Below are 15,671 nucleotides of genomic sequence, written 5' to 3' on the forward strand. Positions count from 1 at the left end.
TTCTTCTGTCCTCTATTGGCTCTTGCTCTTTGCTGAATTCTTCATTGAATTCAGGAGTTGTCACCTCGCTTTCTGAGCCAGACTCTTGACGAGCTACTGAAGGCAGACTGGCCCCACCGATCAGGCCCTCTGACACAGCTTTTTCTAAAGTTTGTGTTATCACCCTGGAAGTGAGAGTTTCTGACTGTGTGTGAAGCCACCACCTCATTACTCCAAGGAAACACCACACAATGGGAAGGATTTCAGCTGATATGATAGCAGGTGGTGGTAAAACCATCATGCTTGTACGCCGGGGTTGTGAGGCCTTTGGTCGTGAGGTGATCTTAGGTCTCATCCTATCAATGTGATTGTTGAGGATATTTTTCAGCTCATTGGTTAACTCGAGGGTATTACCACTGAAAATATCATCCATCCATTGAGACACATTCTGCCCCCGCTGTATCTCACCAACTGCTGTTGGAAGCAGAGCGTCAATATCACTCATGACAGCCTGCATTGACTGCCTACTTAAAACCTTGTCAAAGGCTGGGTTGTCAGGACTGTCAAAGTATTTCTTATTCAGTCTCTCCACAATATGACAAATGGACACTTGGGAAAACTGCTTCGCAGCGCATGTCTTAATCCTTCCAGACATTTTCTTCAGAGAGGGTTTGCTTTGGGCTGCTTCTGGATCAACTTGGTTTTGCGACATGATTTCATCCACAATAACCTCAGCAACGTCATCTGCAACCTTTTTAATCTCCAGACTGGAGCCAGATTCCAACTGCTCATGATCATAGTCGAAAATTTCCTCAGAATTCGATTCGGTGAATTGAGAGACCTCATCCTTAATGATCTCCTGGACAATTTTGGATGTTGCACACAGAAGACTTTCTCTGTCTTCTGAGATTGTCTTCCGGGACGAGGATGATGACTGACTGTCTTCTTTATTGACCAGTTGTTGGTTCTTCAGATTCCTCATGAGTCCTTGGATCATTTTGCCGGCCTGTTGGATCAGACATTGTAGTCTTTTTGGAGGTGTGACACGAGGAATAGTTTTCTTCACACTGTCAACTCTCATGGAAAGGACAGAGTTGACACACTCTGCAATCTCTTTAGCAATCAACCTTGTCAACTTCTCTGAGCTGGCCAGATTGACCTCATCTGGAACGTCAAGAGCCTGAGCAAAAATCTGAGGAAGTGTGTTGCCCAAAGAGCAAATCACACTCTTCTCAGACAAAGGCACAGCTGTGCTCTCAAGACCCTTAAGGATGGATTCTGTCATCAAAATGACAATTTCCAGCAGCTTCTCTCCCAGTATGGTTATTGTGGCCACATCAGGTTTGCCTGCTTTCGAAAGATTCCATTGTTCTGATGTCATGCCTTGGAAATAGGATGTCACAATGGGTAAAATGCTGTCAATGTCCATATTCTTGTTTCTGATATTGTTTTTCTATACTTCAATACTGTTATTGGCTTAGTTTTGAATATCCTGATGTTCCTGTGTATAGTAAGTGCTCTCTCTGTTTGCCCTGGAATACTTCGAACAATCCATATCAACTACAGAAATAACAGACACCAAAGAGAGCACACACCAAAGAGAGCACACACCAAAGAGAACACCTGCACCAAAGAGTACACACTAAAGAGAACACCTGCACCAAAGAGTACACACTAAAGGGAGAACACACTCACCAAAGACAACAGAGGCAAATCATTGTTTTTATGTCCTTAAGATTGATTTTGCTGACTTGTGTTTTTGAAAGTATAATCTAGAACATAAATAAATTACCTTGTTGAGAATATCAGCAAACTATACAAGGAAACATTGTCATGTGGAAAAGAGATATATGGGGTTATATGAAAGACAATTTATGGATATTTATATATGTATATTCCTAAATATTTTTTATTATAGACAAGAGACCGTTTATTTGAAAGGGTTCAGGGCTTAAGAGGCATAAATAAAAACATGAAAACATTAGGGTTTATTGTATATCTTTTTTTTGGTTTACTGTTTTCTGTTTTTAAATGTTTCATTCTCAAACAAACAGAACTAATCATATTCTCTTTTAACTCTTTGATAGAATCATTACATTGAAATAAGTACAAAAGATCACAGCAAGACGTTTTGTAATGATCAATAAAAAGCTGAAGTAATATTCATCTGTAAATTTTCAGTATGCATATCTGGAAAATGTCTCTTTACTCCTTCAAGCAAAAATAAAGAGTTGTTTAACAAATCCACGACTTTTTGTTGATGTTTAGCTTGAAACCACCAGCTTTCATTTTTGATCAGGCACCCATCTCCAGGCCTGATTACGTGACGGGGTCCTGCGGGGTCCTGTTGCCTTTCACCAGCTGAGAGAGAAACTGCGACAGCTTCGCTTCACGCACTTTAATGGACCCCTGGACGCGTTGACTCGTGTTTTTCCTCATTTCAACCATGAATCTCGTCAGGTCGCGCCTTTCTATCGGCAGATTATTAGGTTCGTATTGTTTCGTTCGACTTGTCGTGGGGTTTTCGTGTTGGTGACTGTATCGCTAATTTAGCTAGAGTAAGCTAATAACCCAACATTATACAACTCGTGTTTTTAAACCCACATGCTCTTTAGTCGCTGTGCCATGTTTCTAATGTGGACATACACAAAGACGAAGGCCGGTCCCGCATTGTGACATTTGTCCCCTGTTGAGTCACACCTTTAAAAGTCAAGCACTAAATTGCAACACTGACAAAAATGACACACCTCCACATTGTTATCTAGGTTAACGGCACACCAGGAGACTGCTTACCTTCTGTGTACTATCTCGTTGTACTTGTGTGTGTTACTTTACTAATATTACTTGTGTACTTTTTTTGTATCTTGCATAACATTTCATGAAGTTATACTTAGCTTTAGAGAATTCCATCAGGTCATGTGTAGGGCGTTACACTGTTTAGTAGTGAATATTGTACTGACAGAAGATTGTAGTCAGCAGATTCATGTGAAAATAATCTAACTCGTATGTAAGGATTCTCTAAGGAAATGCAAACCCATTTAGCATAAAACAATCTGACCATTGATCACTCATTTCAATCAGTGACTCTTTGAGTGTTTCAGCCGCTCCGATGTGGGAATTTGATGGTGCAATATAAACTCAATGTTTTTTTTTTAATTTGCACTGAAAAAGAGGTCGAGAAAATGATGTTTTTCGTGTAAAAAATTTGGCTGAGAAATAATATGCCAATGGATCTTCCCGCTTATGGAAAAAGCTTCAGTTTGTAGCAGACCTGCCGCGGCACATTGCTCATTGTTATTATTTGATTTAAACAGGTCAACGGTGCAGACACGTCACAGAAACATGGAGCCACAGAGGGATGTGCAATAAACCACAGGAGGTCAAAACAGAGCCTCTGCCTGCAGCCCCAGTCGAAGGTACTGCTCTGGTTCCAGTTCAACCACAGATATTTACCACCATTCATTTGCTCTTAATCTCTAGTCTAGAAAACCATTGCACGTCACATAAACATGGAAGTTCCCACTATAAATGGAAAATGTAGCATAAATCTACATGGTTTGAAAGGACTACATTCATAGATTAAAACCCTTCCATGTTTATTTAGATTACATTATATACGTCAGCAGTCACGTTGCAAGTGTGCGAAGGTCCCAATGGACGGAGGGGGACACAGGAAGTGGGGTCACATTCTGAAATGTGTTGGATCTAATCTGGGGGCTTGTGAAGAGGAACATTTCTGTCTTCTCTTCACCATGTGGGAGTCACGGACTTCCGCTCCGTTTATTTGTTCTTGATTGCTTGCTGTGTTCTGTCGTACAGCACCTCGTCCTGCATTCAGAATCCCAGGCTCCAGGCCCTCGAATATGGACAGGAGGATTTTGATCTGGTCGGGACGTTTCAAGACCCCAGACCAGATACCGGAGCTTGTGTCGTAAGTAGCCCTTTCCTGTTTATACCAGACCTCCCAGCACACTTGAATGCAATTGGCCTCGGTGCGTGATTGAGTTAATTTTCTGAACAAGAAAGGGAGAGAGCTAACTAGATGAGCAGCATTGAGACTGCTGTAGGTCAAACCTGGGTTTTGTGTTTGGCTGGAGGTAATTACTGACACAGGGTGGGGGTGATTTCTGATGTGCTGCTTTGATAAAAGACCTGATTGTCACGCATACAAACTGCAGACCCCCTCCTTTACACACAATGAACATTATACATGTTGAAAAAGGAACACGCACATCACTTTTAATGCTATGCAAGATGTGCCTCGATGAAAAGCATCGCAAAACATGTCAAAGGATTGACGTGTTACATTTTTGTCACCTATAAAAATTTTTTCAAATTAAGTCTTATTACTATGTATACAGCATCATGTCTTGGGCACATCGTATGAGCTGCTCTTCTAGAGTTTCCAGATCATGTCTTTCTTCTCCACAAGTCAGGCACTGTTCACTGTAAAATCTGTGAGAGTTATCTATTCATGCTCCTTTTGACGTGACACCAAACAATCTTTTGAGAGGTACAATGTTTATATTCGACTCCCGATATGTATTCCAAACGCCTTAATTTTATGAATGATTGTTTTTTTTATTCATCTCCCTGTGACGCAGATACGAGATGATCGATGCTGCCCGAAACAAAGTCAGAGTGAAAATGTGCTATTTGATGATGGGGGCAACAATAGTGGCCTGTCTGATCATGGTGATCCTGGGCAAGCGGGTGAGTAGCAGTAGATGAGTGCATTGTTTGCATGATTCTCCAGTATCTCTTTTCATGGGACGTTAAGTCAGGTGATCTGTTCACAATGTTGTGAAGGAGCAGTATTGGTCCGAGCATTTTTCCCGCTTTTAGCTTTGACTTAGTTTTCTTATGAATTAAACGTTTTTACATTTAAAAATCTAAACGTTAATTCTGTTTATTTATTTAAAGTGAAAATGTGTCAGACCTTATTTTTCTTTTTTTTCCTTTTTTGCAGGCGGCCGGACGAAACGAGTCCCTGACTGCTCAAAACATGGCAAAGAAAGCTCAGTGGAGGGAGGAACTCCACCAACAACAGGAAGCTGCTGCTGCTCTGGCTGAGAAGGCTCAGTGAGGGACTGTGTGTCCCTTCACAACTATGTTCCCCTTCCTACTGTATGTCTCACAACTGCAATGTGCTCCACTCTCATTCCTTTGGAGAAATGAGTAACCAGATGATTTTGAAGCAGTCAATAGTGAGTGCTTTTAACAACCAGCAGATTGACTCACAACAATGGCTTCTGTAATGGATTTTGAAACTCTGTGTGTGAATGTTTGGAGGTTAAAAAGTGGAACCTGTTTGTCAGTATGCTACACTGATCATTTCTGGTGGTATCACATATTTGGAGAATGGAAACAATGATTTTCAGACTACAAATCAGTTGCACATACCTCTCAAGCTCTCCAATATAAATGCCTTAGATATCCCTGTTTTTAAAGTAGCCTCTAAGGCAACGGTTTTGTTTTTATCCGCCTTGTAAAGACTTGTATGGTTTTCAGTTTTCGAAAGTAAATACCAACAACTGGCTCAAGCTTAACCATCTGTACAATCCTCTATCCTGTTCTGTCAATGTAATCAGGCTTGTTTGTGAGATGTGTCTTTGTACATAGTGAGCACCAAATAATTCAGTTGAATAAAGTATCGCAACTTGAAAATGTGAATTTGATTTAATGAACGGATCTGGTTATGCTTCATCTATACTGTAAATCTAAATCTGAACAGAAATTACTTATTTATTAAAAATATTTTCCTCATTTAGAATATGACCCACATTTTCCATGTGGTGCAGTTCAGTAGGTGCCGGGGTTCTCAGTGTTTCCCACTATATGTGGCAGGAGTAGAAGAGCTGAAATGGAAAGTCTCCAAGCAACACTTTTTTTAACCCCTATAACAACAGAATCAAAACCAGTTTGATGGTTCACTGACTTTGAATCAGGAGAATGGGGATGTTTTGGTAGGATCTCCTGAGGCGTTGGGAACTGACTTAGATTGGCAAAATCGGGTAGATTAAGAGTAGACAAGTTTAGCTCCAATATTCAGCAAAGAAACTTACAAAATATGAAGAATCCTAAGCAGTTTATTTTATGTTGCAGCGGCTTTTCCGGTCCAAGATGTCGGGGATCATGAGTAACATCTCCCTCTCAGTTGTGTGTCAGTTCAGTGAGTGGGACGACACAGTCAAGAGATTGATGGGTTTGGGTTTTCCCGACATAAAAATCACTTAATAGCTCTGAGCCGAGCAGAATTTAAAACCCTGCGTGGCTGCACAGGGTTACTGTGAAAGATACATTGATGTTTTTTCTGTAAATAACAAACCTTTATTTGTTGCCTTATATGATTTTCTGTATTGTACGACAATTGTAAACCAAAAATACAATTGGCTGATTTATCAATAAATTCCATTCTAAATGAAGGTCAAAGTACATGAACAGATCAACAAATATTGTGTCCCACTACAGGGAAGCTAATTCACTTGCACTGTGGTTCATGAACCGGCTTTTATGCAAATGGCATAACAGGGGACAGGGGCACAATCTCAGTACAACAAACAGTCATGAACATGTAGAGCTGGTCATCTCTTACAGAGATTAATGACAAAATTAAGCAATGTAAAGAGGACTTGGTAAACAAACATTCAGTTTAGCTAACTAAGATCACCAGTCTTTTCAAGTTTTAATCTGGATTTTTGTTGAAATTATCTGGAAGGATTTCTGTAAAGATTATGGCACCATCAGCAACAAGACAGTCGCTAACCTAAACATCCAATTTTCAGGGAAAAAAAGAAAAAAGGTTGATTTACTTTGTCCTAATAAAGTTCTTGTAGCTTTGCTGAGGCAGTATGATCTACTGATTGTAATTAGTGTGCTAACAGTTTTTGTCCACAATCTGCTTGAGTCCTTTTGTGTGAAGGGTAAATAGTGAAGAACATTGTAATCCATGTCATTACCAGTCGGGGACCAAGGATACAGATCACACTGCTCCTCACCCAACTTCCTAAGGAGGGAAGAGCGGCGTCATCAACCAATTAAATAGTTAATGTAAAAACTATGGTCTTTTCTCAATGAGGCATCAGTCCTGAACTAAAGTGCTGCAAATTAAATGAAATTATTGTAAGATAATTCAAATTTCCGCTGGTTTGGTGCTGGACAGAATCCAGGGTCAAATAGTCTGTTTTGTCTTGTCCAAGTCTGTCCAATTGTCTCAGTGCGAGGGAAGACTCCAATACCCATGGTTCCATGGGGTTATTCATTTCACACCAGAGCTAGGAGGCAGTCTTGACTCTTCAGGGATGGAGCCTGTGCAGGTGGAAAAGTCCCATTACTGGATAGAGGAATGTATGATATGAGATCCAGGATGGTACGCAAGCAGCCTGGTGTGTCACCGACAAGCTCCACCCCTCAGCAACACGGTCAAGTTTCCTGATTTGTCCTTCTGTGGTCACCTATCCAATGACTGGAAAAAGGAGACGAGGGAATTCCCCTCCATATTTTTGAAAAGTCGTGTAAGTGCCTTTCGTCAGTTGAGTCTTGGGGCTTGGGACTGGTCACGTGTGGCTCTGCTGTGGGCAGTTCAGCCCAGTTACCACAGCTTCACATGCAGTCAACGTCTCACGGTCAGTCCAGTGTTTAGGTTAGATCATTCTTCTGTGTGGGTGTGTGGGAGTGGAGTTACAAATCACGTCCATGTTTGTTTGTCTTGTGAGTTGTTTATGCTTCTATCAGACAAGCAGAGCAGTGGAAATCTCCTACTGACTCACAGATGGGAGTCGCCTATCCCGCGGGAGGGCGGAGAGAGGTGCCTTTCATTTGGGATGAGCTGAGGAGAAAATCCAAAAAGAAAGAAGAGGGACATATAACAGGGAAAATCTGCTAGTACAGGATGCTGGGGCCTGAGCAGGTAGGAGAGACTCGGGCGCAGAGATGAGCTCAAATGCGCGACACTGGATTTTGAATGAAACCTTCACAAACTGGCTGACACGACTGTAGCACTCAAACCCACACTGGACGTATGTGCGCACACATACACGTGCTCCTGTGATGTTAGCATTTTTCAGAATCATGACAATGATTGAAAATTGATCGCAGAGGTTCGACGTCGCCCTTGGTCGTGGCAGTGGGCAGAGAGCGAGAGAAATGAGCAGAGGTGTGGATGAAGGTGGAGCACAGGGGGAGAGGGAGGATCTAGCATTATAGCTGGAAACCCTCCATCGGGGCCTCGCACTGCTGGAAGAGGAACTGCTGCTGCTGCAGGTCGACGGCCGGAGCCAGAGACGGGTCCTCATCGTCGGTGTTGAAGTAGCGCTCGATCAGGTCGAAGGCTTTCTGGTAGATTTCCTGGTTCTCGTGGCCCTGCAGGAACTCCAGCTTGTCCAGACCTGAGGAGAACAGAGGGATGTAATGTCAATATAGACAAATTATTGATTGCCAACTATGTAATGAATTAGTGGCTCAAGTTATCAACCAAACCTGCCAAACAACTATTCAGCCTCTGCTTGTCATTGCACTTGGAACCAGCTTGTATGTGATGTTTTCTAATATGGACACCTACCGTAGGCCTCTTCGATGTGTGCGCAGTAGGGGTTGATGCCTCCACTTCTCTTGGCCTCCAGTTCACCCAGTCGCAAGATGTTCTCCAGACCGTTCAGAGCCACCTGAACTATTTTGGAGTCCATAAGTGTGAGCAGGTCACACAAAGGCTTAATGCAGCCCAGCTCCACTAAGTGCCTGCAGGAAGCAGTACACACAGAGAAAGATTAGTACACAAGAAAAATATGATAAGCTGTTGAACCATCCTGCAACAATAGATACAAATACACCACAGCTATTACAGAGGAAGAAGAAGATGACAGAAAGAAGAGGAGCTTCAATTCACTACCAGCAGTTAAACCTCTGAAATGAAATATTTACATATCTACGAATTCAAAAAATGTGAATGTGAGAGAATTGTAGGATTGTAACACAATTGAGCTTTCTTGTGGAAAAGAAATCATATGAGACACGTTATTAAATATGAAAATTATATAAATGATCTTACCTGATTTGCTCTGCGGACCCCCCCGAGGTGGCGTTGGTAATGGCCCACGCTGCCTCCTTCCTTGTGCGAAACTCTGCTACTTGCAGTATAGTGATGAGAGGAGCCAGCAGACCTGAATCCATTACCAGCTGCCGAGCAGGAAAGAATAACAAGAGCCATTACGTTAGGAGGAGCTTGAGTCAACCTTTAAAATCGCTGTGATTAAACATTTTCAAGGAGAAGAAAAAAAGCCATAGCGCACACACCCACCTGTATTTGTGCTCGGTTCCCTGCAGTGATGTTGGAGATCGTCCAGCAGGCTTCCTTCTTGATAGACTCCTTGGGGCTGCTCAGGAGGTGAAGTAGGGACTGCAGCACTGAGCAGTTCAGGATCACCTACAAAAAAAAAAAAAAAACACCAATCACAGTTCTCAATTTCTCACATGAAGTAGTTCAACTTCATGTGAATGGACGTGTGTCTTTTACCTGTGTCTGTAGATCATCTCCAGTGACTATGTTCCCAACAGCTCGCAGTGCAGGGGACACCACCTTATAGTCAGTGTGCCTAGAATGAAGCAGATTTTTGCTGCAAGATCACTCACATGTTCTTTCTGAAGTTTGATACTAATGACATGAAATAATTCACCCTTCAGTTTATGTATGTTAGCAATAATAAGTAAGTCATACTTTATGTAGTATCTCATCAACAGTGAGATGGTTAATGGTGTGTTTTTTGTCTTTTATATCACACATCCTCTCCTTACTTATACAGTATGTCACTGATGGTAATGAATTCATAAAACTTGATTGTTAGAGATTTTGTTTCTCCAACAAAACATAATTCTTACATCAGTAATTCGACCAGCCTGCGACAGACTCCCGAGTCAATGACAGCCTGGATTTTGTCATTGGGGCCATCAGATAAGTAGGAGAGCGCCCAGCAAGCGTCCGCCAGGATGTCCGTGTCATTGACGAACAGCAGCCAAGACAGCACACTGAGACATGGGGACACCTGGAAGAAAAATAGATTGGACAAAGACACGTGGTGGGTCGGACAGTGGGTTCGACTGTTTCCCAGTGTTGATATACAGAAAGCCACGTTTGACCTCGCAAAAAGAGATATGGCAGATAGAGGTGTGCTGTTAGCATAGAAACATGTTTGTCTTGGCTAATTACCTTAGTGAAGTCTGGAGGTGGGTTTTTTCCTCTGCACAGGTTTGAGAGCGCCCACACTGCGTTCCTCATCATCGTTAGACGATTCTGTTTGGCCAATAACCTGCAAGAGTTTTATAAAGCATGTTTTCTGAAGGGCCCCGGATTTATTACATATAATTATGTAATTAGATGATTTCAAATGAAGACAAGTTGTTGCTGAGCTGCTACTTACTGAACCAGGGATGGTAGAATGTTGCAGTTTATGACAAAGTCTCTGCATTCTGTGCTGTCTCCTGCTATGTTTCCCAAGGCCCACACTGCCTGAAAAATGTAAATCCCCACCATGTTTTAATCATTTAAACAAGCCAATCAGGATATTTATAGCCAGAAAGGGACATTAATATATGGAGAAACATCACAAGAGACGTTTTAGTGACTGTCAGGAAAAACGTCTTACTTGTTCCTGTACGTCTTCAAAGTCAGAGCTGAGCATCTCTATGAATATGGGCACAGCTCCAGCCTGGATTACCACCCGTGTCTGGTGAGATGTACCTGAGGCGATGTTGGTCAAAACCCACGCAGCTTCAAACTAAAACAATATCGAAATCAACAATCAAAATAAAGAAACTTATTGATTGATCAACTTGTCTTGGTCACTCAGGTAAGACTACCTGTAGAATTACACACAGAACATGCAGTTTGAAAAGCGAGATAAAAAATGGTTTGATGAGGAAATGTACCTGCAGCGTGCAGTTTTCTTTCCTCTTCAGGAACTCAATAAAGCACTCCACCACCCCTGGAGTGGCAATGACTTCATCAATGGGTGGGTTAGGTTCTGTGTGGAGATTGACAATACGGCAGGAAATTTGAAATGCAATATCCATCACAACATTATCTAGATATCAGTAGATTAGAATGTTATCAAGGATTCAACATTTATAATTCCAAATGGCATTAAAACGTCATCCAGCATGATGACTAGGATAATGAAATGAGGTGAAAAGTACTTATCTTACCTTTAGAAAGGAGTTTCCTAAAGCGCTGAGTGCCTATTAGCTGCTGCTCTGGGGAACTGGAGAAGATCATTTGAGTCATATCCTCAGAGATGGCCCCACCCTGTGCAGCATTGGAGATTTTACAAGACACAGATGAAATAATGTCACATCTGGCTTTAAGCTTAAACTAAGATGAATAATAAAAATTTTATTTAATTTGAGGATTTTCTTCTCACCATGAGTGGGTCCATGTTGTTAGCCTGGGACTCCAGGTAGCCGCTATCGGCCATTCCATCGTCCTCCAGGTTGCCATCATCCTCCACTGTGGCAACATTCCTCCTCTTAAACAGCTAGAACAAAACAGTTATAAACTAAATTACTTTGGCCTTCTTTAGATCTGCTCTTCCTCACCACTGGGACACAAGAAAAGTCGCACAGACCCAAGTGTTCTATCTGACACCAACAACACTGACAGGAAACAAACTCAGCCCTCTTAGAGACAGAGTATGTGAAGTGTGGGCCCAAATCCCCTGTCTGCACTTTGCTCACCTGTTCATCCTTCTTCTGTTTGCGGAGCTGCAGGCCTTCCTCTTCCCTCCTTCTCCTCATCTCATCTGTGTTGAGAGACTTGTTCTTGTAGCTCTTGAGTCGTGCATTGTCCTTACCCTGATTCATTGTGCAGCCTGGGAGCATGCAGGGATACAAGTGTAAATAATATGTGGGCACATTCTTATGTAAAAACAGGTCTGAAGAAAATATTGCGATAAACTATTTGGAGCTGGGCACTGTGTGGATATGGTGACCTCCTCCTGTATTGCACCAGTTGTATAACAATGCATGTATCTTCTGCCTGGATACATTGTAGCTAGCTGTCAGGATGAAAGCTTTCTTTCAGCAAGTGTTCATAAAGGCTTATAACACGATCACAGCCTAAGGAAGCTGCCTTGACATGGAAACTCCATTTGTGGTGTAATAACTAACTGACCAGGGGCTCGTTCCCTCCATCGAAAACTGTTTAAACAAATGGGGGCATCTGAGGATACTAGCTAACCGGTTAGCTCTGTGTGTCTTCACACTGCGTAATACACAATCAACCAAACAAATCGTTATATAACGCTGCGGTGTCCCGTTCCCAGTCATCGACCCGCTGTTCACAAACACACAGAGCAGTATTAAACGAAGGGGGAGGCCACATTAAGCCAGTTAACTAATGTCACAGTCGTTGTTAGATGAGCTACGTCCGAAAGCTAGCTAGCTGGCTAGCGGCTGCTAGCTGACTTAGCTAACGTTAGCTCAGGAAAGCAGCGTTAACGTTAGCTCATGCGACGGCCCAGCATTTCCCAAACGTATCCGAGGTGTAGGATTGAATCCGGCTGTTGAAATGAAGCGTTACCGCTCACAGACAAAAACATGGAGTGTTATTATCCCACCTGTCAAATCGGGCTCAGTGATCCCTGCGTCTCTAGGCCACCGTCTACAGCCGTTGCCGGTACGTTACTGCGCATGCGTGACATCCAGTGCTCGATCCCCCCACGCACCACCCCCATGCACAGGGGGGCTCCTGGTACAGGCTACATAAAGGCGCAAAATGCCGAGAGGGCGGCACAAGAGACTGATTTATCATGACGTGACTCATGCAATGTAAAACAATACATTAAAGTCACACCATCATCCTCTAACCCAGTGACGCACCGGAGGCAGGTCAGTCACATGTGAAAACCAGCATCATTTACCCCTGAACCAGCGCGGAGAAATGCGCTCCCAGTGCCAGCCCCACGCCACTACGCTGCCATGGGTGGAACCAGGACACCAGTGGACACAGGAGCAGGGTCAGTCTGCAGTGTTGGCAGGACCTATTCATTGCACAATATCTTATGCTATGTAAATACAAATTAGATATAAAAAAACTTAACTAAATTAAAATAAATATAAAAGAAATTTAACTTAAATTAAATAAATAAAAATTAAAATTAAATTACATTTAAAAAAAAACTGCGTGTGGACATCCTGCGCAGAAGCCCATTGCGCACATCCTGCGCAGAAGACCATTGCGCAAGAATTTTTAAATTTAATTTAAATTTTTTTCGTTTTTTGTATTTATTAAATTAAAATTTACAGAGTGTTATATATTTTGCAATCATTAGTTGATTGAATTCGTGCCAAATTTAAAAGTTCAATATATTGCCTGAATGAACAAGTGGGGCTCAAACCCGGGATGTTGATGAACGATCGCTCCACCGACTAGGCCACACCGTTTACTGATCCCCCTGAGGAACTAAGCGCTGGAAGAGGATGGACAAATGATCGTGTGTGTCCGTGTCATTCTATGCTGCTTTTAGATAAACACTTTTGATAAATCTACTTTACTACATATATTTGACAGCCTGACTTTTATATTTTTGGATTTTAGATACTGGATGATTTAAAATGCTTTAAAAACCTATTGTTAGAGAATAACTGTGGCTTGTTTCCATATGATGTCCTGAGGCTGCCCCCTGCTGGCTGCTGGGTTCCTCTGCTGCTCTTGTTTGGTTTGTGCAGCTTGTGATTAACTATAGTTGTCCGTAAAAGAAAATCATCACTATCCTTCAAGGGCAATTTGATGTACAACCAGCAACCAGTACACGACAAAAATTATTCTAGTGAATGAATCTGGAATCTTCTCTCAAAAAACATCCCCCCCCCCCCCCCCCCCCACGGGGTTTAAAGTGTGGAGCTAATGAGGTGTTTTAAAAAGATGTGATAGAAAACGACAGACCAAGTGAATCCACTTTATTTCAGCATGAACAGAAAAAAGAAGAGAGTTTCATTTCACCGTTAGCAGCACAACATACTACTGAATTTTTCCTCTCATATGATGAAGGTATACTCTATCTCTCCAGTTACTAAGAAAGCTCTGTTCAGTTAGACACACAAAGGGATATAAGAACTAGGGTGTGTGAAATTGCAAGAGAATTCAAAACCAACACAAATTAGTCCTCCTTAAGTTTTACTCAACCTGCATCCCTGAAATTCAAGTATGTGTCCATTCTGTATTTCCGAAAACACTTTTAAGCATTTTGACACAAATCACTGGCATGAAAATGAATTAAACATGGACACTACAGGGGTTTATCAGGCAGTCAATGCCCAACATACTATATTGCCATCTTTCTGCAGCACGAACCTGAAAAACGAGAATACATAACACATCAGTATCATTACTTAGGTTTCCATGGCTGTGACCAAACAGCTGCACTCCGGCTGTTGTCCTGAATGAGCTTTACTATCAACACATCTCCTTCGGTACTCTGTGTGCAACAAGCATACTGTGTCAGGGTGACAATTTAAAATAAAAATTATGCATACAGTACAAGCGACACAAAAGTTTTGTACTTTTGGAAAACTTCCTTCAAAGTCGTACACAACACAATATGGATGATGGGAACACAGTTGTAGCGATGTTGGTTACTTGTGTATTCAAAACACATGAGCTATTAAAAGACCTACCTCGTGCATAAGTAACCGTCAAGTAGATAAACTACAGGTCTATTAGAAGAATTTAGATAAACCATTAATATTAGAAGAAGAGAATTTCCATCTCAAACAGAGAAACTGTCTCTGTTTACACCTTAATCCTAATATAGCTTAAAAACCCATAACAAAGAATTAAATCATTTAAACATGCATCAGTAGACATTCAATTATCTGAAATAGTTTTAATAAAACATGCACTTGTCAAAGTGTAAGTGTGCTATGTCTTGAAAAACAGCATCGGTTTCCTATCACTTGTCTGTGCACATGTACTAACTTTCTGGAGGCCAAGTATGAATTACGAAATGGATTTTAAAAAAAGAACTGAACGGGATGCATTACAGTTTGCGTTTGTATGTTGGTGGGGGGGGGGGCAATTTGAAATCTCGCCTAGGGCGCCAACATTGCCAGGACCGGCCCAGCCCAAACACCACCGCCACGCGACTTTTCTGCAAACAAACTTAAAAACTAGAAACTTGTCAAACCTCCACGAGCTGTGCGGAGATAAAAGGCGACAGAGCGCGAGTCCATGGCCCGACGGGTCCATCAAAGCGCCGCTGGGTCTGTGTCAGGCTGCGTCCTCCGGGTTTGATCCCCAGCTCAGACGATCCGGCGCCAGCGATCTTTTGTGTGTGGACTCCGTGGCTGCAGTGTGCAGATGAATGGACAACACACACACACACACACAATCACAACAACACGCACACACACACACAACTTTAACAACAACAAACACACATGCGCGTCTCTCTTTAGTCCTCACAACGATGGAATTGGATGGACCCCATAACTAAAGATGAACATGCACACACACACACACACACAACAATGACAACAACTACAACAACAATAATAATAATGATGATGATAACAATAATAATACAAGTTATGCTACTGCCTCTTTTAATAACAATAACAATAATAATTGAATCCACTTCTTTTCCATCATCTTCATCATCATCCTCAATTTGGTTAACAATTTTCAAAGACAGACGGATATACAC

General features: G+C 42.0%; 2 protein-coding genes across 2 annotated transcripts; one reads left to right on the forward strand and one right to left on the reverse strand.

Annotated features, from left to right (window-relative positions):
- The first annotated feature begins 2,308 nt into the window (after nucleotides 1-2,308).
- Nucleotides 2,309-5,646, forward strand: fam162a (family with sequence similarity 162 member A). The gene is made up of 5 exons (XM_062379341.1): nucleotides 2,309-2,468; nucleotides 3,294-3,395; nucleotides 3,799-3,910; nucleotides 4,584-4,692; nucleotides 4,949-5,646. The coding sequence occupies exons 1-5, from the start codon at nucleotides 2,426-2,428 to the stop codon at nucleotides 5,063-5,065; spliced, it is 483 nt and encodes a 160-aa protein (XP_062235325.1). The 5' UTR covers nucleotides 2,309-2,425; the 3' UTR covers nucleotides 5,066-5,646.
- A 404-nt stretch (nucleotides 5,647-6,050) lies between these two features.
- On the reverse strand, nucleotides 6,051-12,712 carry kpna1 (karyopherin alpha 1 (importin alpha 5)). Its single transcript, XM_062379340.1, is given in 15 exon segments — nucleotides 6,051-8,366; nucleotides 8,540-8,715; nucleotides 9,026-9,153; nucleotides 9,275-9,400; nucleotides 9,491-9,569; nucleotides 9,853-10,016; nucleotides 10,181-10,280; nucleotides 10,392-10,480; nucleotides 10,617-10,748; nucleotides 10,900-10,994; nucleotides 11,176-11,275; nucleotides 11,391-11,504; nucleotides 11,704-11,837; nucleotides 12,585-12,608; nucleotides 12,611-12,712. Coding segments are annotated over 15 exon segments (1,740 nt in total). The 5' UTR covers nucleotides 12,702-12,712; the 3' UTR covers nucleotides 6,051-8,178.
- Nucleotides 12,713-15,671: the final 2,959 nt, after the last annotated feature.

The sequence above is a fragment of the Platichthys flesus genome, chromosome 21 (genome assembly GCF_949316205.1).
Source record: "Platichthys flesus chromosome 21, fPlaFle2.1, whole genome shotgun sequence".
NCBI classification, from domain to species: domain Eukaryota; kingdom Metazoa; phylum Chordata; class Actinopteri; order Pleuronectiformes; family Pleuronectidae; genus Platichthys; species Platichthys flesus.

What these genes read in the sequence shown, in the direction of transcription:
- fam162a (XM_062379341.1), top strand. Translation starts at nt 2,426, where the DNA reads ATGAATCTCGTCAGGTCGCGCCTTTCTATCGGCAGATTATTAG. An exon ending in GCCTGCAGCCCCAGTCGAAG is followed by an intron (nt 3,396 to 3,798) that starts GTACTGCTCTGG and finishes TCTGTCGTACAG; the next exon opens with CACCTCGTCCTGCATTCAGA. An exon ending in TGGTGATCCTGGGCAAGCGG is followed by an intron (nt 4,693 to 4,948) that starts GTGAGTAGCAGT and finishes CCTTTTTTGCAG; the next exon opens with GCGGCCGGACGAAACGAGTC.